Source organism: Synchiropus splendidus, chromosome 2 (genome assembly GCF_027744825.2).
Source record: "Synchiropus splendidus isolate RoL2022-P1 chromosome 2, RoL_Sspl_1.0, whole genome shotgun sequence".
Classification (NCBI taxonomy): domain Eukaryota; kingdom Metazoa; phylum Chordata; class Actinopteri; order Syngnathiformes; family Callionymidae; genus Synchiropus; species Synchiropus splendidus.
This window is the reverse complement of record NC_071335.1, coordinates 38,023,749-38,050,604: the sequence shown is the minus strand read 5'-3', so window position 1 is coordinate 38,050,604 and position 26,856 is coordinate 38,023,749. Positions and strand designations below refer to the sequence as shown.

The 26,856-nt window shown below is 40.2% G+C and overlaps 1 protein-coding gene across 2 annotated transcripts in view; it reads left to right on the top strand.

Moving 5' to 3' along the window:
- LOC128753630 (regulatory-associated protein of mTOR-like) overlaps positions 1-26,856 on the top strand; it is a 126,957-nt gene that overhangs the window by 37,951 nt on the left and 62,150 nt on the right. For both annotated transcript variants that reach the window (XM_053855481.1, XM_053855480.1), the window contains exons 6-10: positions 180-326; positions 7,622-7,797; positions 15,691-15,750; positions 22,873-22,973; positions 24,458-24,602. In XM_053855481.1, the coding sequence (XP_053711456.1) occupies positions 180-326; positions 7,622-7,797; positions 15,691-15,750; positions 22,873-22,973; positions 24,458-24,602 (629 nt within the window). The remainder of the gene's footprint in view (positions 1-179; positions 327-7,621; positions 7,798-15,690; positions 15,751-22,872; positions 22,974-24,457; positions 24,603-26,856) is intronic.

Sequence of the window (26,856 nt, the reverse complement as noted above, 5' to 3'; positions counted from 1 at the left end):
GGTGCCATTTTTGCTATGATAATTTCATTTATGGTTGCCACAGACTTCTGTGATATCACAAATCAGTGATCTTGTCTTTGGTTGTTGTTTGGTTAATGCTATATTGCCAGAAAGGATGAGGATGATGAAAATCACAAGTAAAGAGGAAAACCTGACATGCTTTCTCCACCTCTCTGTAGAACTACACCCAGTACATACCTCTGTCCATCTACGACCTGCAGACATGGATGGGGAGCCCGTCAATATTTGTCTACGACTGCTCGAATGCAGGAATCATCGTCAAGTCCTTCAAACAGTTTGCCCTGCAAAGAGAGCAGGAACTGGAGGTGGGATTCTATACTACATCCACGCAAGCTCACACTTGTGAACAAGTTCACAGCTTTTCACAACAGACCTGGGTTCTGAATTGTACAGTGATAGTTACAAAAATAAAAGGCACAATTCAAAGTTTTGGTGAGTCATAACAAGTGCTGATGTGCTCAACTGCCAAATAAAAAGCCCTATTGGTTTTTTTTTTTATGAATTATAAGTAGCACGGAGGATGAGACATTGAAATCATTGACAAATATTGAGTACTTAATCGATGAAGGTGAACAAAGTCAAAGCCACAGCCACTCTCGCTCTCTCTCTCTCTCTCTCTCTCTGTCTCTCTGTCCCTTAGCTCTGCCTTTTATTTTTACAATGTTTTCTCACTCTGCTATGGTGGCGTGTGTTAATTCTCGAAGAGCTGGTGCTGCCATTCATCTCAATTATTTACAAAGTGTCCTTCTGACTGCAGTAGGGGGAAGTAGGGGAAGCACAACTGTTTATTGGAAGTTAGGTCTGTTATTGCCGCTTTTTATCTTGTTAATTGGTATATTAACATACACTCTACTTTGACTGCCCTGGTTTGCTCAGAATGACTCAACAAAAAGATGCAACCGGTAGTCGCCCATTAATGGCTCAATACATTTGACCGCCACTACTGCATCATTAAACAGTTTTAATTTGTTCTCGATTGAGCCATCAGTTGAAACATTGCTTCACAAATAATGATTCCATTTACATTAAGCATTACTTGATGGCACTGGCAGGGGAGAGCAAAAGTGAGGATGCTTGGCAGGGTTGCTGGCCTGGCTAAAGTATGAACTCCACTGACCTCTGCCGCCATCTACTTGTCCTATGCCAGACCTCTGGGGAGTAAGATGGGGTGACTTTCCAGGACCACACGCGATGGTTGATGCACCATAAAGGAAGAAAGTCGCAGCACCAAAGTATGACCACAAACATTTTTTTTAAACTTATAAACTACATCATAAAGAAATCTTCCAGTATCTGGGTGGTTTCTCTCTCAGCAGCTGGAGTGGGTCATAAATCAGCTGATCAAAGACGCCGTGTCAGCAATCTCATTGCGGCAGACGTGCGGGTGGATCTCATCAGATCAACACTGTGAACTGTTGAGTTTCTTGTGTTAAAAGTACAAATAAAACTGCGATCTTGAACTCTAGCATGCTCAGCTTTGGTGTCTGGTTTCGGTTACGTGCTCTGCCCTCTAATGGGCTTTGCTATTGGCTACCTCCACTCCGAGGCCCCGCCCTGCACCTGAGAGTGTTTGATTGAGTCTCCACCCAGGAAGGCTCCACCTCTCCCCATCAGACCGCCTATCTACCGTTATGCCTGAGAGTGTGTCATCATCATCATCGCATGCTCAGCGACCGGCTGAGGGCCACTCTGGCCGACCTGGGCTGCAGCTGTGGCATGCAAGTGAGGGCCCTCGCTATCAGTATGTCCATATTGGCTGGCTGGCTCGCTCTGTCACTTAGTCTTCTCTAAGAAAGCTTTGAGGCCGCGGACATCCACAAAGTTTGGCGGCAGACCTCCTCTGGATGCCTAGTACTCTCTTTGGAGCACCGATCATGGACAACTTCCTGTTCGGACCGGTGGAGGAACTTTTCGCCAAGAAGGAGACCACGCAGAAGACAAAGAAACATCTGGAGCGCATTCTTCTCTGGGCCTCCACCGCCATCATTATCAGACTCGCCGTCTGGGGTCGCAGAGCGGAGTTACGGGGACCGTAGTCCCCTGTGTGTAAATATGTTAATAAAAGACAACTGAATTCTGGTGTCCTCTCTCCTGCTATTAAGGCTGGTCGGCTTGACTGTGTTGTGCTTGGTGGTAATGGCTTGGAGATTTGGCCTTCTCCGTGCTCGGTCTGTTGGTCGGAGCAGGGCACACTGAGCACTCCGATGAAGAAGGCTAAGCTAGTTAGCTGTGCACTGGTTGTCATTTTGGATCTGTCAGCAGGTCATGTAAAGTTGGTCGCCATTTGGGCCAACAAAAGGGCCAAAGACATGTGATATGCCTTGGTTATGTTAGTGAACTCAGGCTAAACAGTTCAAAAAAGCACAAGTCTTTTATACTGTTTGTCATGATAGAGGTGATGGTTGTGCATTAGCACTCTGCAAAAGTGGGAGGGAATGGTGACTGACGCACCCCGGTGTTGCTTGTGCACAGGAAACAGAAACTAGAGCGTGACCGAGTGTTGTGCCAGGTAAAGGAACTGACAAAATGATAACACTGCTGGGTGTAAAAGAAACATTTTGCTTTTTCATTTTCACTTCTAACCTGTTGATTAAAGTAGTAGTAGAGAAAAACTAAAAAATGTAGTATATTTGTAATGCTGTTGAGCCACATTTTTAAGAGCAGAGTGAATCACACAGTGATTTATCGATCCAAAGCTCGATGAATCAAAATCAAATAGATTTATGAAATGGACCATTATACCGAGCACTGTTTGCTGTTGAATGCGACAGATTGCTTACTCGTCATGTCCCATCACAAGTGTCACAGTGGGAGAGTCATTGCTGCTACCGAAAGTAAATCTGGCTGTGTCTCTCTTTGTACACACATCATTTACCACTTCTGTAAAGTGCTGGAAAATCGTGAAGATGTACCTTGAAAGTGCTGGGAAGTGCTTACTCAGATTGTTAGCCAGAAGGACCATTTTGTCGACTTTATCTGGGTTGTACTTGTGTTAAGGTTGGCATGTGGTTTCTAATCTACCTTCTTTTGTATCATTTCACTCTGGTTTTGGGGAGTTTGAGGACCAATCTTTCACATGCGTTATTTCAGCTAGCATCATAACGATAATCATTCTTTATGTGTTAATATTTTGGAGCGCATTTATTTGGGTCATAATTAAGTTTTAATCCACCTATTAACCGACAAGGTAAACCTTGATGCTCTGTGAGTGTTAATGAAGGTATGAAGTGAAACATCACATTCGCTGTTAGCTCCGTCAGCTCTGCGGTGCAGACACTCTTTGGCATCGTGGGTCAGACAAGAGAGACACTCCATCTGTCTCCTGTGAAGGTGTGTGGTAAAGTTAGAGCTGCATCTGCTTATAGAACAACTCAACACTGGCTGTTCGCTCTGACTGTGAGTGTAGGTGTGAGCACATGTGCTTGGGACAAGTGCACAGTTCCCATTGCGAGTGCATCAGCGTATATCTGCAAATGGTTGAATGTGTCTGTAACTATCCATACGACTCCTCACTGAGGCAGATCGTCAACACCTTCTAATCGTTCATGATCTAATGTTGTCGTGTCGTAAACCCCTGTCCCCAGACAAATGAGGTGGAATTGGACAGCTACCTAAAGCACACCTGATGATCTCTGGTCTCTGGGCACACTGGTTGACTGTACTTGTGCATAACCATATGTTTTCACCTCATGAATTAGAGTGGAGAAATTCTGAGCAATTAAATTGCTCTGCGAGTTTCCAAGTGATGCAAAGAAAACAGAAAGCTGTTGCTGTGATTTTCATGCTAATTCAGGAGATTACATTATGCTAATGTGATAATTACACTGTCTGCATGGCATTAATCAGCCAGCGATGTTGTAATGTTTACCATTTGGAAGAGAGTGACATGCTGTCCTTCCTCCTCTCCAAATGTCTTTCAGCGGACAAAGATCATCGTGCGCTCACTCAAAGAAAGGTTTTTTTTGTTGTTGTGGAAAAACTCTTTCCTTATTCAAAGTGACCATCATTCACACACACCTCACCCACTGATGCTGCCAACTATGTCTCGGAAGGTGTGTGTACATTCTGCTCTGGGATCAGGCGCCCTGAATTAATGACTGCAATTGCTTTTTCTCTCTTTGTTTTGATCATGATCTATTTGTGAGTGCCGAGCGCCTCATAGAGCCAAATTCCTTCTCTACTCAGGTGACTGATCCTGGAATCAACTATGAAGTTATTGAAGTGGTAAAAATATGAGGCTTCATGTCAGTCTTTAGTTCCCTTGATAATACATTCTTTCAGCTTCATTAATGGTGTTATTGGGCGAAACAAAACTCAGGTCGATCATTTACTACTTTAATCAAATAGCATTTTTGTAGCACACATGCTTCATGAGGTGGTAAACCTTGTGCAGAAGTCATGTGGTTTCAGTCCGTTTGGCTTAAAAGTGTTAGAGTTCACCACAGTGGTGAGTTTAATCAAGAGCGTTCAGTGTTCACACAGTGTATGGTTCCTCACCCCAAAAACAGCATTCCCCTGCTGCCCAAAAAATTGTAACTCACCAGTGAAGTCAGTTGTTAAATAAACTTTGCTACTACAAAGTTAGCAAAGGATTTTTGACAATGACAAGGATTTGATGAGGGAACAAAGTTGTAGACCCTGCATTGGACCTTCTCAATCCACAATGTCATGTTGCCAGGTTTTACATGTAGGATGCAGAAGGCTATATCAACTTTCAAATTCAAACAGATGATCCTGCTTAGGAATCGGCTATACTACAGACTTGGTTGATCTTCTGACCTAGTGTTGTTTGCTTTTGTCATGAAGCAATGAAATGCTGTGTGAGCTAAAGGCTCTGCTGTAATCCTCCTACCTCAATGCACTTCACTAATGGATAACAAAATCCGATTTCAGATGAAAAGTTGATAAAAATCATTATTCAAAGCTTCCTGCAGTCGAGAGTAGAAGAAAAGTGGCAAAAATACCAACACTTGAATGATGTCTTCTCCCTTCAACTTTAGGCTTCACAGGGCATGAAATAAGCCAGCAATGTCTGTGATGATAGGAAGCTTTGGATTGTTGCTTCCGTCTGTACCCACGGCTCATTAAAGTCTTCTCAGCCACAGACAAAACATATTGAATTCAATGCACACACACACACAGAAAAAGAACATTAATAATTACCACACAGTTAGCACAATCAGCGCAAACAACAACATGATGTTAAATGGTTTTAAATCACCCGCCAGTTTTCAATTCAATTGTATTCCGATACTAATCCAAAGCTGAGTGGTTTACGAGTTGGAGTGCCCTTGTCAAACATGTTCCTGTGTTTTTTAATGAACTTTAATGAACTCATTCTTTAGTTTCAAAGTAATACTAATATCCTGCTCCATGCGAAGTGAATCATAAGCATCATCATGCCACAATATAAATATCAGATTTTGCTGCCAAATAATTCCTATTTTACTTGGCACCTAAATATGCTTAAACATCCATGCCATGTTGTTACACAATGTCATTTCTGAAAGTCATTTAATGGAACTAATCGTAATAAAAACTTGTTTTGTTTATTAATCATCAATTGCAGGTATGTCCAAAGTGGCCCACGAGGGGTTGTGCAGGTTATTGTTCCAACCCACTCTGGTTCAGCTTGTTTCAGCAGACACCTCATTGATTAAATTGTGTGTGTTCACTGATTTATTGTATTCTGTCCATGTCTACCTGCAAGCATGTTTTTGTGTGTGTTATCATTTGACATATCTATTATCATGTCAATGCTACATTGCTCTTCCCACCTGTTTTAAAGTGTTAAAATTACCATTTTAATGAAGAGGTCATGCCTTTAATAGGGCCCTCTGACAGGATGTGTACATTTTCAAAACATCGAAGTCCTACATGATTTGTACCTGCCACATCATAACTTTGGGATGTTTTTAAGTTAGTCCAACTTCATTAATTATCAGCATATATGCACTTTTTACAGTATGTATTTTATTTCCTTCTCCAGACACACAGAAATAAAAATAAATAAATACATTTCACAAAAAAGTAAAATTAAATAAATAAATGAATTGAAGTGCAGTTCAATGCATGCTAGAGTTGGACGTCAGAAAAGATTACCCCACTTTCACCTTGATCAAAACTCTTTCTCAACCCTAAGTTATAGGCCAGACTACTTGGGATGGGTCAGTTCCATTGTTGGTATTGGTGTCCAAAAAAAGCTTAAACAAACTGATCAGGAATCCGCAATCCAACCATCGGATATTTCACATCCAAGAGCTTTTGAGCATCATGTTGTCAGCTGAAATTGCTTCCCCATCAGTGTCTTTGGTCAGTCACTGCAAACAGTAGAGTGGATTTCAGGAAATCCTTTCCACAGTATTCAGTCATTTAGCTTGCAAAGCGTTTAGCTGCACTGGAAGCTGAAACTTGCCTTGCATGCAAGTGTTTGGCATAGAATTACTTCACTATTTAAGATATACTGTATATGGGTCACTTGTAATTAGGGGTGTACCGATCAGCGTATTTTTGGCCAATTTCAATTTTTTTTTAAAGTCACAGCAGGCCATAACTGATTCAGGCATATAGTTTGTTCTGTTTTATTTGTCCCCCAACTAGACTAGACAGACTCTTCCTCTTTTCATCAACCAGATGTCCAGACAATAGAGAATATCTGGGATACATGTGCACTATTACAAAGCTCCGGTCTTCAACAATATAATAATGCCAAATAACGTTTTATATAGAATTAAATATATAATAATAAATAAATAATCTGTGCCTCGGCACAGACTTACTTGTAACCATTGTCATGATCATGATTGCTGAAGCTGTAGAAGTTCATGGACAATAAAAAGCCTAAAATATTAACGTGATGTGGCGTTAAAGCCCTCCAGCCTTAACGCTACATCATGGCCCGAGAGAGCCATAGTACAAAAGCATAGTACATAAATACAATTCATTCTACGTTCTGAAGTCAAGCCCATTCTCATTAGTCCTCCAGCTATGATGTCACTCTTCTCCAATGATTTATTTATGCTGCAAGAGTGAGTGTACTGTATGTCATTTTGCTATAACAATTGAATCTGTAGCTTGTACTTCATTTACCTTATATCTGACTTGGATTTACTAAATATGATCTGTCGTTGTGAAACCTTCTGAACTGCAAATTTGTTTTCATGACTTCCTTTTCTGGTTTTATACTTACCAAAATTTGCCTTTTTTATTGCCAAATCTACTATCATGATCATGAAGCAATCGGAGCTCTGACATTGGATCGGAGTAATATCGGTATCGGCTGATATCAAAATTCATGTCTCGGGATGGATTGGAACTAGGAGGGACATCCACAAACACATTTTAGCAATTGTCCACACAGGGGATGTATCACTCTTGTTTGCTCTGTAAATAACTTGTCCCTTGATGAATGCTTGGATATATAATTCAGTTGAGAATTTTTCTGAAATCACTTGAGACTCCACTGGATTGGTCGTTTACAAGCCAAATTGTTGTCCATAGCCTGCTGAGAGCAAAGCGGGCAGACACACCAGAGATAGATTATTATTGGTTTTTGTGGCAATTCAGTGCCTGAACTTCCTGTGGCCCTGTGTTTTGTTAGGTTGCAGCCATCAATCCCAGCCACCCACTTGCTCAATTACCACTGCCACCCTCCATGAAGAACTGTATTCAGCTGGCTGCCTGTGAGGCCACTGAGCTGCTACCTATGAACCCTGACCTTCCAGCTGACCTCTTCACATCCTGTCTCACAACACCCATCAAGATAGCTCTTCGTTGGTGAGTACAATGATTGTTTCCGTACCATTCTTCGGTCTTATTAATTATTCTTATTAGTAATATTGGTGAACAATTTCAACAACACATTTTGCATTGCTGCCTATAATGATAAAATTCACAGTTCATTTATTTTCATTCTGTTGCATTTGTTTGACACTTTACATTCTGTGTTGAAAGCCCAAATGTTCTATGATGAAACTTCTATCAAACTTACTATCTGGTCAGTTTTGTTCTCTGCATTACTGAAGTCTGTCTCCCGCATCAGTTGTGTTGATGTTTAAATATATTATTAAATAGATGATTATTCAATCTAACTAAACCGACACTGACCCAGAGTCTCAGTGTCCACCAATGTCATCATGAACCATCGAGATTGTGAACCAAAATTCTCCAGATTCTCCTTGCTGCTGTGTTCAGTCTGTGTCAGCCGCTACATGCAGTGGAGCTATAAGTCATGCTCGGCTGTCACTGTGTCGACATAGCCATGTATGCAAATTGGAAAATATTGAGATGTTAGAATCACCCCATAGGGATTGTTTTCAGTAGTACCTGTTCCGAGACTCAAAGGTTCAAATGGATTTTGGCCCTATTCCATTTCTCACTCTTAACATAGCAGTTTGTTCTGAATTCCCCCCCACTATGTAGTGCCCTCCGAAGACGGAGTGAGAAATGATTGACTTCTCAAAGAATTGGGACAACACTTGATGATGGTAAACGCTTAAAGACAACGTAAGCCTCATTGACCGCCGTGGTGTGTTTTATTCACTGAGTATTGAGTTTCGGAGAAGTTTTGGAAATGCCAGCGTCAGCATTTTTGCAACGTCTTGCATTAGCACTGATACATTCTTACTGTTTTTTGTGAACCAGCGGAGAAGACATGGGCACAGCCGAAGCTGGCTTCGCTGCTGTATTGTGATGATACATATGTTAGCGGTGTGTCGACGTTAACACTAGCCTGAATGCTAGCCGACTGTTGTTTGTCAAGAAGAAAAAGCAACATACGAGTGAGAGCCTGCGACAAGCATTATAGTTCACTACTACATATCACACAAAACTTATAGTAAAGGAAGTTTTGATGCTGGTCGAAAAGCTGAATGATGAGAACGTATCTTTCAAATTCACAGACATCAAATATGAGATCAATGATATATTTGAAGCTAGATCTGAAAAATTACGTTTTATCTCTCCGTTGACTCCCATTAGGCGTAAGTAGATGGCGTGACATAGGCTCCCCATTGTCTTAGTCAGTCTTTCTTTCTTTCTTTCTTGGATCATTTGAGAAGCCAGTTGGTTTTCTTGGCAGCGCTGCAAACCCTTGGCCTTTGTGGTGATGACCTCATAAAGCTCACGGTAAGAGTGCCAACACAGAGCAAAGTAGGGATCAAAGCAAACTGAGGCTAATTTGAAGAATGTAAAATACAAAACATGCTTTGAGTCATTTCACACTTTCTTTTTGCTTTTTTTTGTTCGCTACATAATTCTTTATGTGTTCAACCATAGTTTGACGCCTTCACTGAGAATCTGCAATGTAAAGTGAATCGTGTGTCCAAGCTAGTGTTGCAGAAATTGAGCCGACAGAGAAACTAGGGAGAAAAGGGAGGATTTTTGACATGTATTGAACCAATGACAATAAATGTGCTTCTAATCGTGTGACAGAAGTCTCACTCCAATCTGCACCTATCTACATTGTTCATTGCTTCATGGAAAAACACACCTGAACCATCAAGTCCACTTCCATGTTGCGAGTTGTGTTTTCCTCTGGCTGTAGTGTTTCCTCTTCTATTTGTCATGTGTGATCAGGCAAGATTTCTGACTTGTGCTGAGAGTAGAATCTTGATCAAGTCGTGTGCTCTGTAAAGATCATCAGGGTACAGCACAGACATGATGTTCTCACCACATTTGTTGTCCTCATGTGTGGGGAAAATCCTCATGTATGTGCCCCCCTTTAGATACCTTTAGATTCCTCCTTGCTGCCGCCACTCTTGAGCGAAAAGCAGTTCAACCGGACAGGAAGTTGAGACTCCAGTATGCACTTTTCAAATTAAATTATTTCTGGATACAATTTCAAGATTTTTTTATGGTCCGTAAATGTTCAGTGATATAGACTTTTGATTTAGCTGAATGTTTCGTACTATTTGATTTATATATGTGGAATAAAAAAAGAAACAATAATATGAACAGTTCTGAATTCATGGTGGATTTTATTTCACTGCCACGATCCTTTACATGTGGAAGCCTAGCCTTTTAGTTTCTGTGATGTTGTCTCACACTCATTTGAACAGATCATTGATCTTCCTTGAAGCGCTTTGCAAAATAATTTCAAAATACATATCAGTCAAACATTATCAAACATAATTTTGATTTTCACCCAATACTTAATTAAATATGCTTCAAGAATCTTTGAGCTGCTCAAAATGAACACTCAACCTAAATGGACATGAACTCCTTTCAGAGAGCCATAATCTATTAGGTATGTTAAGGCCGACAGGAAACCATCTTCATCAGCCGTGATGGTGGGCCTCACATGACACACTGCCATCTTTTTATTTATTTATTTATTTTTATTGACAGCTTCTCTAATGAACAATCTTCACCAAGTTGAGTGAGCTGATGAGTGACATTAGGTAGGATGGTGCTCATATATCTTTTGGAGTTTTGTGTCACTTTGCCACCTGTAAACAAAAAACCCAAGACAATAACTGCTATCACACCACTACAAAAATACAAGTACATTTTGATAGTTAAGACGACTAATGTGTCATCTTTATCCCCTTTTCCATCTCTTCAAAATGGATTTGCCATAACTTTCACAATTTATGGCATAAAAAAATTAAAACAACCAACAGGAGTCACAAAGCTACTCTGAAAAGGTTTTGGCTCTATTTTATTTTACCATTTTACCATTTTACTTTTCATGTGATCGTCCTTGCTTGTACTCCACACAAGTTCTCGGGTAGTGTGTCAAAAGAGTCACCTGTGGGAAGTGTGACTCTGCCAGAGCAATGTTCTTCCACGATATGATTGTAAAAGAATTGTGTTTGTCTTGTCCTGCTCCAAATCCACTCCCCCGCTGCAACCTTCTTCATAATGAGGGCTCAGTGTTATGCCATTAATATTGATATCCTTGAGCAGCATCCCGTTCCTGAGATGGAACCTCTGCAAGATGGCTTCGTATTATTGACTAAGCTATTCCCCTGTAGCCCGTCTCTCAAGTTTGGGCAGAATCTGTGTGTTTATGATTGTGTAATGTCAACCTCAGTGATTCATCACAATGTTTTAATTTGTCTGCCTGTCTGTGATGAATCAGGGGAAATTAACACTTACATAATTCCTCACTTTGTGCTAGAGAACCATCAGCTTTCCTTTGTGTCCCACTTTGATTGTGTAAGTTGCCTTTTCACTTATTCACAGACTCAAGTAATAACAGTGGATTTTAAACATGATGCTTTGGTTATTTAAGCAACTAAAAAAAAAATCTTGCTTTTCTTTTGCTATCAGGGATTCTGTAGGATCTCATCATCTCAGTTCTCATGGAAATTGTCAGCAGTTGCTTGACATTTCAGTTTTGAGTTATGTACTATTTTTCAAAGCATGGCTTTCCATCATAACTGCATTTCAAATGTTTGTGTTTATTAGTTGTTTTTCGCTCAAGTTTCCATAATGGATGCCTCACTGGGAAAAAAAGACTGGTGATTTGGGAAATACAAGGAGTAGAAAAATAGGCGATCCCCTGTCCTGACAGTCCTTTGCAAATGTATGGCGGCTCCATTACGGTATGAGGTAATCATACCTGCCCTCGGACAGCATCAAATGGATTATTCCATGAGCCTGATGACTTTGTTAATGATGATGCTAGTCAGTAATCTTCAGATCGTCATGTAAATTAGCAGATTAGCAAATCATTGGACTCAACAATTGCATATTGTTCTACATTTGGTATCAATTCATTCAGCTCTGTCCAGGAACAGGGAAGCAATGTACACTATTGACTTTAATACTGCGCAGGCACTAAGCAAACTTTGTCGGCTCCACTTTCATGACAGCCCATACGTATTTACAAGGAAAGAGTCATTTTTCTCAAAATTGTTTTGTGAGACAATTTTGTCTCGTCAAACAACACAAGAAAATGACAAGATGAAAGAAATACAAAAGAGAAATGAAATAACAATTACAATGCGACTGCCAGCCTAATAACAAATATCAGAATACATAATTGCCCAGCAGTATGATAATTACAGTATAATTCTACTTTTCACTTTTTATTGGACAAATGCAAAAGGAACGATCCCCACAGAAGGCCAGACTTGTCAATCATTTTAGTCAACACTTGTGGGAAAAGTGGGGAGGAAGGGCACTTACATTCCTTTAGGTTCAGTTTTTTGGCCACAGTCATTCCTTGAGTTGAGGCATGTTGGATCGATAGGAGAAAATGTAAAGCTTGTTTAGACCATTCAAGACGAAATGTCTCTTAATTAGGATTTGTTGTTGTACAGGGTTTGTCTGAAAAGTTGTCGGAAGGAGATTTGTGCTTGTGTCTTTGTGACACTGCCATCGACGTACTATGCTTCAGTTGACTTCAGTTGTATTTATGGTTGTGTTTTAGGCACATGCTCCTATAAATTGTGTTTAATCCCTCTATCAGCTCTTTTTGTCCACCTCAAGTGCAGATTCTTTGCTGTAGGGTGTGGGTTGTAGACTTCTGAGTGGGCGAATGGTGGGATCCACTGATGCACTGGCTTACACAGCTTTAAATCTTTAATGAGATGCACAGAGGTATGTATGATGGGGAGAAAATGTGAGTGGTGATGGGTTGGGGGAGCACAGGGTGAGTGCAAGCCCGACTTTCATCACTCAGCTGAGCCAAAGATAATTACTGCCGAAGAGCCATCTTCAAGGGATTTCCCTGCTGCTGTGACAGGCAGCGAGGGGAGAAGGACTGGGGTCAGCAAGCCATTACATCAGGGAACTGGAGATAAGTGGGAAAATGCTCATCTGTATGTTAAACTATGCCGTCACATGACTGACTATCTAAGTGTTATCATTTGTGAAATCATATGTTCAACTGTTTATCTTCAGGTCATATATGCCAATCATTGAGTGGTTTCATGGGAACTAGTGAGACCCATTCAAAAGTCCTCAACTATAGCACAGAAATGTCAACAGAAGATAGTTTGAGATTGATAGAGATTTGATTTGAGCACCTGGTAAAGCAACAAAACTTTTCCAAAAATGTTACAATTTCCTTCTTCTACTGAGTCACTTCCTCTTGGATAGGTTTCGCCAGCGCTGTGAATTAAAACACACCCGGGTTTTTGGGTGCCGTTTTCACCTTTCTGAAGTCAGAAATGTAATCTTGTTTTTCCTCGTACAGTCTGGAAAGAAAGTCAATACTTGCCAAAATATATCTACTACCGTCTAGGACAGATCAGAGCAATTTATCTACACAGTCTGGGACATGCCACAATCCCTCACAGTCAGTTATAGCACTGAACGCTAACCTGGCTCAATATTCTATTCTATTCTATTCTATTCTATTCTATTCTATTCTATTCAATTATATTATATTATATTATATTATATTATGTTATATTGTATTGTATTGTATTGTATTGTATTGTATTGTATTACCTTTATTAACGTTTACAGTTTTTTTTTTTATCAACATACCCATTAGGAAATATGCCCTTGTTGTCAAAAGGTTAAAGCCAGAGTAAAGTAATGTGACAAGTCTCTTTTTAGCTCCAAGAGAATGCACAATTACAGTCAGCTCACCATGAGTAGTGTAGACATACAGCAGTCAGATCATCAGTGGGAGCTTCCGTTTCAAAGCAGCTGGACAGATGCTGCTTCTTAATTGCGAGGCCCAGAGTCGCTCTTCCTTGCCCTAAGGGTCGACATAATTGGGAGCAACTTGAGAGCGCACAAGGCCTCATTATGCTCATGAGGCAGACTGTAGTCAGTATACCTGTGATTTATACAGTCTGCATTGATTTAATAATGGGTGGAATCTACCTCACCATTTTTTGTAAAACCAAAATCAATTGGAATTGAATTGGTAAGCCAACAAAATTTTGCTGGGGTCTATGGTGGGCTCAGAGTTCAATCAGAGAGGCATGTTGTAAAACTCAAACTACTTGGATTTGAACGTTAGAATAACATGTGTTAGAATAACATTCATAATGTAACATTAATTATGTTGTCATTCATTTTACCGGAATGAACCAGTGTTTTCCGTGACTAGTTGTTCTCAATGTGAATGGAATGGATTGAAGTCTCAGATGAAATGATCAAGTTGTCATGGGACAACATGTCACTACAACATTTGGGTTGCCTGACAACATTCTATGGAGATGGACACAGTTTTCCCTTCAGCCTGTGTGTGTGTGTGTCTCTACCCTACACAAACTGACGTCATGTGACACAAGTACAAATGATTGTATTCCCATTGATATGACTGTCTAGATACGCACATGCAGCCACTGGGACCACTTGCTTCTGGCTTGTGCGTGAATCATGTATGATGAACATCTACTGCTGACGATACTGTCGATAAGTACTCCTCAGAGAGGTGCTGCTCAGATTGAACATGCCTGTTGGCAAATTTATTATCTTTGTGTAGCTGCAGAATATGTAGTGAAAACCTTGAAGAGTAGAAACAGCTCCAGTTGGTTTGTTATAATATTTAATACTGTGAGTGCTGGATGTGGACCAGTTGCTGTTAAATATGAAGCACTGACTTTGAATGTAACTCTGCTTTTTAAATCGTGTAGATCTACTTGGGGGAGGACACTAAATCTATTCTCCTGAATGAGCTTTGCAACATGGCAGGTCAATCTTGACTGTTGAATTTGTGAACAGCCTTGTTGTTGACTCTGCGATTCACATAGCTGTTTATATGTATTCAGATAACAAATTTCTTGTTGAGTTATGCTTTTCCCTGAATTGAATGTTTTAAATGCGTGACTGTTGCTGCAGCTATTGCACCTACGGATGTTTGCAGCATTCTTCCGGGACTCAAGCTCGACAGGGAGTCTTTTTGGTGCATGATAGTTTGATAAATAAATGATTTAGTTTCCCACACACCTGCTGTCCAGGTGTGTGCACTCTTGCTGGGAGCTTGGCGCCTCTGCTTATGTCTGTCAGGCCTCTGCGAGTTGACCCGCTGTGAAGTGCAGCTGGTTCAACCTGTCACGAGATTCCTGAGCTCAGTAAACAATAACAGTGGTGGCAGACAACTCTCAGTTCTGACTGTTTCCTCGCTGCCTCCTGGAGTCCACTTTTTTCATGTGTTCCTTTTGCTCACTGGCCGAGAAACTTTGTACCACCGATCGCAAATCTTGTTTGTGTTCACCTTCGAGTTTTCATTTCTAATGATTACACGAAGAAGTGCGGTGAAAGGAACACAAGGAAGTTTGTACACTCAGTATACGTTTCTGGAAATGTCTCAAACAACACCAGTCCTTTTTGACAGTTTCAATGCTCTCCTGTCTGCATTGAACTGAAGGAAAAATGAGTAATTCAAGGTTGCTACTGGAATTATATGGTTGACGAGTTAAGGGTCTCTTTATCAAACATCATCATTAGTTCAGTCTACTTCTTGAGTCTTTTGATGAAAGGAAATGTTTCATGGTTCTCTGTTTACAACCCATGAGTTTTCATTTTTAGTTTCATATCAACAAGTTCATGTTTAAGACTGTCGCTGAAATCTTATGTTTAAACAAATTCTCCACTTATACATTTGCATGAATTAAGTGCCTAGATTTGCCCTGGAGTACAGAAGATTTTAAATCAGTTCTTTTGGAATGAACAAAATGGCAATTGCTTGATCAGTCAGTTAAATGATTCTAGCCTGCCCTCTCCATTTCTCATCATCTCTTTCTGCTCCCTTTACAGGTTCTGTATGCAGAAAAGTGCCAAGTTGGTGCCAGGGGTGACGTTAGACCTCATTGAGAAGTAAGTGCATCTCTTCTCAGGAGGCAGCAGTCAGTTATCCTTCGCGCCTCACGTGGTTGTCTTCTACTGACAGTCACTCCTCTCTTTGTTGTTCATCATCCTGCAGCTATGATTTCATGCCTTTGCTCCTCAAAGATAGAGGGAAGAAGTAGTTCGGCAGATTTAAAGCTTCACCAATAAAACCCTCGGGTGCACGAGCAATGCGTGGAACGTTTATTGCTGTGAGCACACACACTCCCCAATAGATGCTGGGGATGGGTGTGGATGCCATCCAAACAGTTATAGTTGTTCCAGAAGACTGTCAGGCCTGATTTGGCACCAGTAACCTGAATTAGATTACGTTTGTGTTCAGAGGACGTTCATCAAATGCAGAAATGAGAAATCAGCCCATGGTCAAATCTGTTTTATGTCCATTGTCATGGTCACTTGACTGACAACTCAGATATCTAGATGATGATGATGCTGTCGATTTTCAAGGATAATTGTGGCTAAAAACTGTCATGCTCATGCATCAGGTTGATTCTGAAGATGAGGGAGAGGGAAGAAGCCTAAGATGGCTTCACCTCATTAAACTACAGTATGTCACACATTTCTGCTCTCTGTCCGCTGATGCAAGTTGATTTGCCTAAACATCCCTGTCCGCTCTTATCTCTTTCAAATACTCATAGTTTCACTCATCACTCAATTCTCCCTTCATCTCCAGTATATTTTTTTTCTCCTCATGTCAGCCATGTACTTACCCTACCTTAGAGGCTGAGTACTCGATGAAAACTCCTTCAGTTGACAAACCACCACTTGAAAAAGCCAGCTGTTATGTAGAGAAGTGACAGAGGAGCCCCACTTATTTTTTGGCCCCCTGTCTTGCCGTCTTTCTTTGATACAGGGAGCTCACTCAATTTGAGTTGTTTTTCACAGTTGTGTCCAGTTTTAAACCATCAATTATTGCGTCTCCAAGCTGTCATCACAGCGGACTGCTACATGAGAACCGGCTTCTAGGAACTTGAGGTGTGGTTGGCTACATTAAACACTGTTTACATGGTGCAGAGGACTCTGCAATCAATTTTCATCATTTGTTGGATCTGTGTGCCCATTGATTCTCTATTTCTGTGAGTCAGCCGATTATAGTCCAGTAGGAAAATATGTATTTATTTATGAAAAAGCTCATTCAATGATTGTCTTCACATTGTATCACGAGCTCATCTACTGTGTCATATGTCTGTGACCATTTAGAATGTGCATAAATTCCACCCCGTCCATCCCTCCAAACCCCCATTTTTTCTTCAAATACTGTCTGTTATAATAACAAAATATCGATATATATAAAATATGTAGAAAATATATCAACGCTAGATAAATTTCTTTTGTTTTGGCCTTTCTTTGGAGCTTCACTGCATTAGGCATAAAATCTTGCCAAATATCAAGCCTTGAATGGCCAGTTGTCGATCTGGCTACACGGTGGATCCTATATATCTACTGCTTTCTATCAATCCTTTGTGTCAAATCTGTCAAGTTACAACGAGTGAGTGAGTGAGTGAGTGAGTGAGAGAGAGTGTGAGAGAGAGAGCGAGCGAGAGCGAGAGAGAGAGAGAGAGAGAGAGAGAGAGAGAGAGAGAGAGAGAACATCTTAAAGCCTAATATAGAGGAGCCAAAGAAAGAAAACGATGTTTAGAAAAGCAGTCAGAGTACAGACCTCCCCCGCAGGCAGGTTTGTTCCCAAAGCACACAGAGTCAGATATTGAACAATTTTTATTTTCTTTAACTCCAAATTGGGGAATAATACTATTACATAAAATGAGTATATAAACTGTCTGGCTGTCAGAATGCAATTAGGCTCTGTTGTGACCTGCGTGAAAAGGCAGATGTTTGTCTGACATCTGTCTATCATCTTCCGTTTCCATCCAAAGTGTTGTTCTCCCAGTGATTTCATTTCATCTACTCCTGACCAGATGCACCTGTTGGCCCATTGAAATCTTTAAATCTTTTGAACGTTCATAAATCCAAACAAACTGAAAGAACACCACCAAACTCAAATCACATCAACCTTAGCGCATTTCTAACCGGCCATTAAAATCCTTCTATTTTGAAGGTATTCCGTTCACATACAAATGTGGAAAACATAGAAAACGGAGACACACAAACTCCAGAGGAAATTGAAAAGCTCCACCTAGAAATACACAAAGCTCAAGGTGATTTGCAGCACATCCGCTGCATAAAATCTGGAAAAAAGAATCCACAAACACAATGTGTTTTGTTTCACATTATTTTAACATTTGTGATTGTTTCTCTAATATTCCACTAAATGTTGCATGTTTGTAGGTGTAGTTGCTACAGAAAGCCATGATGTAAGTTGTATCCTAGCAACAGCAAGACATAGTTGTGCTGGCCTGTTTTCAGTAGAGAAATCAAGTGACTTTATTATTGTGCATGTTCACCAGTTTTATTGACATTCCGAACTACACAGGTAAACCATTTTAGACCAGCAGTTTCATTTCTGGTCTATACATATTTCAATAGAACATCATTGCTGTACATGACTGGGAATGACTGTAAGTAAATAATATTGATAATAATAACTCGTGGGTTTTATTTTATGATTAATAAAATAAAAATCCATGACCCTTCCTATTTGTTTCCTCCATCTGTGCATCCTTCTGTCTCTGCTTCCCACATAGATCCAACACATATTCTCACCACGTCCACTGATACTCGCCTCCTGGATAAGATAGTCACGATTTTGTGTGGATGATACTTTCTCTCACGATCCACTCACGTGTCTTTCTCCTGCCACAAACTTGCATGCTTCTCCCACATATGTCGCTTTTGCTTACTAATTAACTGGATGACAATAATAAATACAAAATAATAAATGGACAGAAATGTTTTCCATCTAACTTTACCGCACACAGGGCATCTGTTGTGCCCTGGGTCTGTACTGGTACCCCCCCTGCCCCCTGCCAGGAGTAGCTAACCAGGGAGCCATTCATATGACTTACATTTCTTTGCATCATTTTATATATTCTCCTTGACGTTGGGTGGTCCTGAGCTTTAAAGTCTCTCCTCCAGAATGTCCTCCAAGTCTGTGTCAGATACATTTTCTTGCAAACCCTCATTTGCTGTTTTGGTTTTTCATTTGCTTTGTCACCAAGATCCACATTTTTCCTTCCACTATTGCAGTGAACATTTGTCTCAGTGTGGTTCTAGCATATGGTTGGTTGAAGTCCCCGCTTCTTCTCTGGTCCTCATCATCAGGATTTAGTTTAAACAGTCTTTGGAGATTATGCAGTAGCAGTCCATTTCTGGCTCAGTTGGGTCAGTTGCCTAGCTTTGGCAAACATTGGTGTTGGTATGTGGTCTGTAATCTGCCTTAGTATTGTTTTTAAGATAGGGGTGCTAGTCCTTTTTCGGTGTTGTAGGAACAGACTTGCCAATCAGTCTTTTTGGCTGTGACATTCTTACAACATCCAGAGCCTTGAGATACTCCAGATAGAGTTTCTGCAGTCTCAGTTCTGGTGATTCCAATTAATACCCAAGTCTGAAAAATAGCAGGGAAACCCCGATTTTAGTAACATGGTGGAATAAAATTGTAGTCTTCCACACCGCATGACATATAGCAATTAATTTTTGCTTTAACATTTGAAGCAATATGCCCCACAACCATGATGCAATTTCTTGTGTCTGTGAGGCCCATTTCCCACCAGAAATAAAATGTGTAAAAACTGTTACTTCAGCACTCAAAACCTGAAAAGTGGCATATTTTTGCAATGTGTCGAGCCATACATTCATCTCTTTGCCCTTCTACGCCATCCTCAAATATATTAGCATGGATATTGAGAAATGATGTGAAGTGCTGAGTGCTCATCTTCTTGCTGCTGACTTGTCAAATACCTTTGGCTGAAGCTCAACGTCCCTTGGTGCTGGCTGGCCTTGTGGTTTTAGTGCCACTTCGTAATTGTGAGGGGCTCATAATTATTCGCCTCTTGGAGGAAAGGTGGTAGTTTGAGTTAAGGAAAGGTTCATATCTACCATCTATATTTATGGGGAATTTATGAGATATATTAGAATTGCTAGCCAAAGATTTCACATGTTGCTTTGAGACATTTAAGTCCTTTCACATTATGTCAGTGATTGTTTAATCTGACCTTAAGGTCACCGCATTTCTTGTTGAGTCCTACAACTTACTAATATCTGAGTTCTGGTTCTTGCTTTCAGAACTTAGGATACTTTGTATGAGTTTTAGCAGAAACCATGCGGTAAGTTTAATTCTAGCAATATATGGTTGCTATACTGTTGCTATACTGTTAAGAAAAAGTAGAAAAAAAAATCACACGGTACTTTTTTGTGTGTTATTCAACCGCAACCTTGACCAAGCTGAGTTGCTGTTCCATCCAACGATAACATAGACTTCATCTCCAATCTTGAATGAAAATGAAACTCACTCACACATTACCATTCCTGCCATCTCTTCACTGGCTCCTCATTGAAGCCACAATCCATTTCTAGACTTTGGTGCTTGCCTACCAGGCCACTAATGGATAAGGACCAATGTACATCTAAACCTTGCATCTTGGTCCGTACATCGGCTTGCTGCTCCTTCACCCAGAGGATGACATTCACATGAGGGTAGGTGAACTAGGTGTCGCCAAGAGCGTTGGAACAACTTAGTTGGAGCAGGATCCGGCATTCAAACCATCAACCCTACAATGTCTACACCCACCAAATTTCCCCGTCTTAGCATTAATGTGGTCTTTCTTTTCTTAATGGGTGTCGAGTTAAAGACATCTCTGACAGCAACACAGTTCGCTTCCTGTTTTTTAGCGACACATTAAGGCTGGACAGATATTGCTATTGTTCAGGAAATTGAGCAAACTCATGCACCTGCAAGCACTGTGTGTGTGACTTATCTTTGCGATGTCTAGATCGGGCAGAAATACCTTCTTGTGTAGCGTATCATTCATCTTGAAGTATTCCATTCATTCAAAGCAATTTCTCTGTCCTCACTCTACCCTCGTGTGTGGTCTCAGCATGTTGTCTCACTGAAATAGTTGAAAGAGCAGACTGCTGTTCAGTGTAGGTAATTTGATCAGTTTTGCTTCAGAGGTGATTGTTCCAATGTTTTTGACTCCCTCTGGAGAACAAAATCCCTCCTCTCATTTCCATCTCATACCCGTTTTCCATGATCTGATAACCACCACCATAGCAGCCAGCCTCATTCATGGTTTTGATTAAAAAAAAGTTCAAATGTACAATATATAATTTGCTAATGTATCACTTTAGCACCCCTGTAACACTAAGACTGCAGACCAACAGCAATATTTTATTTATTATTTATTAAAAACAGGTAACCTTTTGCAGGAAAGTGGATGTTGTGCTCTCATGTATTTGTGTAAGACTACATTAGCAACCTTCAGTATCACCTCTGAATAGTCGATGTGCACCTTCAGTATAACTGAGTGACGCCCTGTAAGCATCACGTCTTGCTCATGGCTTTTTTATGGCATTTTCATGGCATAGGTAGTAAGACTTATGATGATTTTCCAATCTCTGAAAAATCTACATTCATTTTTTTTGTCAGATGTGGAAAAGTCTTGTGGTCTTGACCTGCTCATGGGATAATTTAAAATAATGAATTGTCAGTCAGAAAATTCAGATTCACATGTTGGTACAGTAATAACCACAGTCCAACACAGGCTCTGTGCATACACCAACTGCTAACATCCCTTGCACTGCTCCTGGCGCATGTGCAATGTGCTTGTTTTTCAGTGACCACTTCAAAATACTGTGCTACTCGCCGACCAGTCATTGCTACTTTCATGACAGCACCTGATACCTACTACAGTGTTCTCTTGCAATATTCACCTTCCGTCTATTCACAGATTTTTACTGGGCTGTCAGCTCTCACGCAAATGAGGGTTGTTGTAGGACCTCGTGCCACTCTCATGGATTAACTATACTTCCTGATGAGCTGCGCGGCGACGGACCTCCACTCCACTTAAAATCAGCTTTACTTCTATTTTTCACGGAGCTCCATGCAGCACTGAGGACAGTTCCAGACAGGAACTCAGCCGTGAAAAGTGGCGTGAATCTGGAAAAGTGTCATCATAAAACACCATGTGTAGACACAGTTCACATTTTACTGTAAAGGAGCAAGTAGATCATTACAATGGTTTGACATGCTGTGGTTTATCGACCAGGTATTTGAATGTTTTGAGAGAATTTTCCTCATTGGTTTGCAAATTGAACATTTTTTTAGCTCCTGGGATTATGTTTAGTTCAGAAATACATTCAATTCATTTTGACAGAAATGAACCCATTCATTGTTGCGAAGCAAACATTTAGGCACCCCACATACCCGCTGACACAGAGGTGACGATGCAATGACGGTGCCTTGCACGTGCACAATTTCCTGCCATGTTATCCTCTTATTGCAACATAATAATTGTTATGACAGGATGCTTGAAAAAGTAGTTATTTATTGATGTTGTGGCACAAATAAAACCATTACCATGTTCTGAAATCTTCTGTATGACCCTTTCATTAGTTTCATTGACTGTCATGGCTGTTTTTATCTCTCCTTGTTTACCAGAGTCAAATTAATAATCTACGCTTAACTTATCCTGATTAAAAACATAAACACAAGTCGTTATTTTTCTGTGGTTAAATATACAAGATTTTATTGCGTGCTGTGAATTTGGAATTTCTCCCTGCTGGATGAATAAAGGAATCCTATCTTTCCCTAATAATTCATTCACCAACGTCCTTCTTATATCGGCTGTCTTTTTAATGCATTTGTGGAAACGTTTTCATTTTTGTTCATCAAAAAAGGATGAAATAAGAATGTTGATGAGGAAATGAGAAAAAAAATCCTATAGCAAATGACTCTAATGCCACAGCCATAAGTAATAAAAATAAGGAAACAAAAAAGCAGCAGTTAAAGTACTGGAATGGACATTGTTGGCCTTTTGGACCGTCGGACCAACTCCGTATGTGGACCATTAAATGATCCATGAATGTGGTCCAGTTGTCTGCACTGATTTTAATTCCAAGTGTTTTCAGAAACTGTGTGCTAAATATTTGTAACTGATGTCAGCTGTATTTATGTAGCACCTGTTTTGTGTGTTGCAGAATCCCAGGCAGACTCAATGACCGTCGAACTCCCCTTGGAGAGCTCAACTGGATTTTCACAGCCATCACTGACACCATCGCTTGGAATGTGCTGCCCAGAGGTGAGGCCCTCACAGGTCCCAGAAGTCTTGTTTTCTCTGTTCATCTGCACACATTTGGCGTTTGGTTGGCAAAGTGTCATCTTACTGTGGATCTTCTTTCACAACATGAAACCCTGCCATTAGACCTTAATTGCATCATGAAATGTGTCTCAAGGTGCCTGAAGACTTCGACTGACTTTTTGGGCTCCTCAGCTCACTGTCAGGTGTTGTCCCAACAGAGAGCCGAATAAAGGTTTCCACTTTTTGGCCTCTTGCAGGTGTAATTTCATGGGACTGAACCTACCCATGTGTGCTACTGTCAAGCACAGAGGAAAATAAGTTATTTGAGGAATTAATATTTCTTTGTAGAATTGTTGTTTCATTCAGTTCAGTTAATCTTCTTCATTTGTCCTTCAGCATAACCCATCAAAGCCACCTTAGTCTTATGTTAGTAGTCTCCTCTGCATTCATCTTCCCCTGTTTGAATGCATTAAGGGAATGAGTAGAATACAATAAATGAAGAAACCTAAATTAATTATTGATGACTAACTTTTGCAATACACCATGATCATTGGCCAGTTTTTGTAGGCTGCATCTCAAGTGCACATGAAAATAGAAGGCATAGACATTCTGGTTTCTTTATATCATCCAATGAACTAATGAAATTCTGCTTCTTGAAAATTGTAACGATGACAAATGAAATGACAACTGTGAGCCGCACCATGAGGCCAAATGAGGGCGCCAAGTGAAAGTGGCGCAGTGAAGCATCAGCAGTCCTGGAATTCCCATCCCTGTTGGATGGAAGAAGTTAGCTTCTGTAAAAGTCAGTAGTGCAGCAGGTCCAGGTTGGCCGCTTAAATGGAGATTAATTGTGTTTAGAGTTTGGAGCAGTTTAATTGGGGATATTATTTTAGTGGTTATTTGGCAGCCCAGCAGTTAAAGCGAACACACTTCAGAATGGCTCCTCTGGCTGTGTGTTCTCTGCGACACCCTCGTGAGAGTGGCTCCCTGCTAGAATAACAATGTGACAACACTGATGGCTGCCAAAGCCCTTAAACCCTGGAGGCCGGGCTGTTAATAAAGCAGCCCACATTGCGGTGAGAGTCTCTGTAATGAAGGCACGACACGCCTAATCCAAATGGTACACACAACACTCAACTTACTGGCAAACACAAGAGCATTTGAATTTCTCGTAATGCTTTGAATATGAGCTGTTCAACACTGTCCCTCATTAACTCATCCAAAGCAACATCATCAGGTGATTGTCAAGCTGACCGTCCCCTCATTAACATGAATCTGTTACATCAATAGGGAGGTCATCACTATATTTTGGCACTGTGATTTCAGCGACTTGTTCCAATTAAAGTTTTGCTTGAACTTTTTTCAGGACATTCACTGTCCCATTTATATCCGAGTGTCCCCTTTTTTGTGGTATCCATCCTTGCGTTGGCCCTTATCTGTCTCTGACATGATGGATCTTCCTATGTTGGTCTTTATGTCTGCAGATCTGTTCCAGAAGTTGTTCCGCCAGGATCTCCTCGTGGCCAGCTTGTTTCGCAACTTCCTCTTAGCTGAGAGGATAATGAGGTCATACAACTGTACGCCGGTGAGCAGCCCACGTCTCCCACCAACGTACATGCACGCCATGTGGTAAGACTCATTCAGTCACATCTCATACATATGCTGATTTCCTGTTGCTGTTTATGCTTTGTCATTTGTATTCCCGATGTATTCCTTCCCTTTGAATATGAATTGTGTCAGGATAATAGTTGAATCCAAATTTTGACATGCGATCTCCTTATGATTCTGAATCTCCTCTTGTCAACTCGCTAATAAAACATTACAAGGGTCATCTTAGTCAATTCATGTTTAGGTATCTGTTTATGGGAAAGACACATTTTGTCCTGTGGAATGCTGCGCTGGTTCATATAGTGCTGGCATCAGAGCTAACTTGAACTGGCAACTTTTGAAGCAGACCTCCGAAGTGGAAAAATTTGGCCCAAGAATTTGCACGTCACAGCCAAGCAGGGCTTTAAAGCGGTGGAAATTCGGCTGAGACGGGCCAGTGTTCCACCTCGCTCTCAAGCAAGCTCTGGCCCCAGAGCACCAGATTGAATTTGTTGTAAAGGAAACCCAAACAACAAAAATCCAACTTGAACTGAGTAGACCACTGCTAGAACTTGTAATGAAATGCTGCTTTTTAAGTCTGTAGTTGATTGATTGCACTTGCAAAGTTCTTGCATTTTTTTTTTACCGGTTTTACAGCTTTCATCTTTATTTTTCTTATTGATGTGATGGTAACTAATTCGAATGATCTCTCTTGCCTCATTTCTTTCGGTCTGCACAAATGAAAGTGAGATCAATGATTGAGATCAGGAAAAAAAGTAGTAATAGTGGTAGTTTCATTTAACACTCAACATGCCACCTCACACCACATATCAGGTGTTTTTTTAATCTTTTTATTAAAGAAAGGCATAGAATATCACATACATACATTGCAATATATGTTTCTATTATGATTCCCAGTCTCTTGGATTTTCCATATAGCTTGCACTCAATGGGTGTGCATCCATAGATCAGAAGTTTGGGTATCTCTATCAACATTGCCATTTTGTTTTTGATTTTTTCTTATATAACAATAAAACACCATAACTACAGAGTAAGGGAGCATATATTTTCAAAGAAAAATAAAATGTATAACAGGTTTGTTTTACATCTTTCCTCAGGTGAAAACGCTTCTTACAGGTTTGACATATTCAGTCCATTTTGACCATATCTTTTTCTGTTCTGAGAGCATACGTCGACTTCTCCGTGATGTAGATATTATATACAACATCTAGCCATTCTTCTGTGGTGGGGGGTTCTATTTTCAACCATTTCCTCATTATATATTTTTTAGTGGCTGCCATCAATATACAGAGTAATTTTCTGTTTTCTGTGGCATTCCAAACTTATATCACACACATCACCCAAGTACAGGTTTTCACATTTGAGAGCAATATTTACGCAAAAAATATTGTTTATATGATTGTGGATCTCTGACCAAAAAGATCTGATTCTTTGGCAGTCAAATATGCCAATGACTTGCATCTTTAGCCCCACATTGCCTCCAACATGAATTGCCAGTCCCAAGATGTCTTTTTTGAATGGGTGAGACAAAAAAATCTCACAATATTCTTCCAACGAAATTCTCGCCACATATTTGACCCTCTTGACAACCACTGTAACCGACAGATTCTCTCCCAACTTTCCTTTGCCAGCATCATGCCTCCATCTTTTTCCCATCTCTTTTGAATATATTCTGTGCTTTCTTGTTTTGATTGTTGAATCTCTTTGTACAATTTGGAGATAACTTTACAGCTACTGTTGGCTTTGAGTAAGGAAAGAAATAGCTCAAGAAATCCAGTTTCACATTTTTTTCAAGTCTTCTTCACATTTTGATTTAAATAATTTAATTAAAATAAAAAAAAACTTGTTCATATCTGGTGTTTTATGGCTGGAAGATTGGAATTCATGAGAAGTGGAGACATACTACCACCACAGATGCTGAGGAGTTACAATCATGTAGTGAGATAATCCTTAATAATGTTGTTTGAGGACTATCTTTTGATTTAATAATATAGTAATTATGATGATTTTAAAAATTGCTTGTAATAGAATCATGAGTGAATATGCTGACCGAGGTGTTAGAACACTTTTGAATGCCTTTGATGATTGATCACCTGTTTCACTTGTACATGTTCTGGTATGCACATGCATATTTATACCCATAGCATCACTCATAACATTTTTAAGTACCGCATATACTATACTACGCAAGTTATTAAAGTAAATAACATGAGAGTAATAACAGCCAGCTGAAGAACGGAGGCATCAGCAAGGCATGTAAGCACATGTTTGGAGT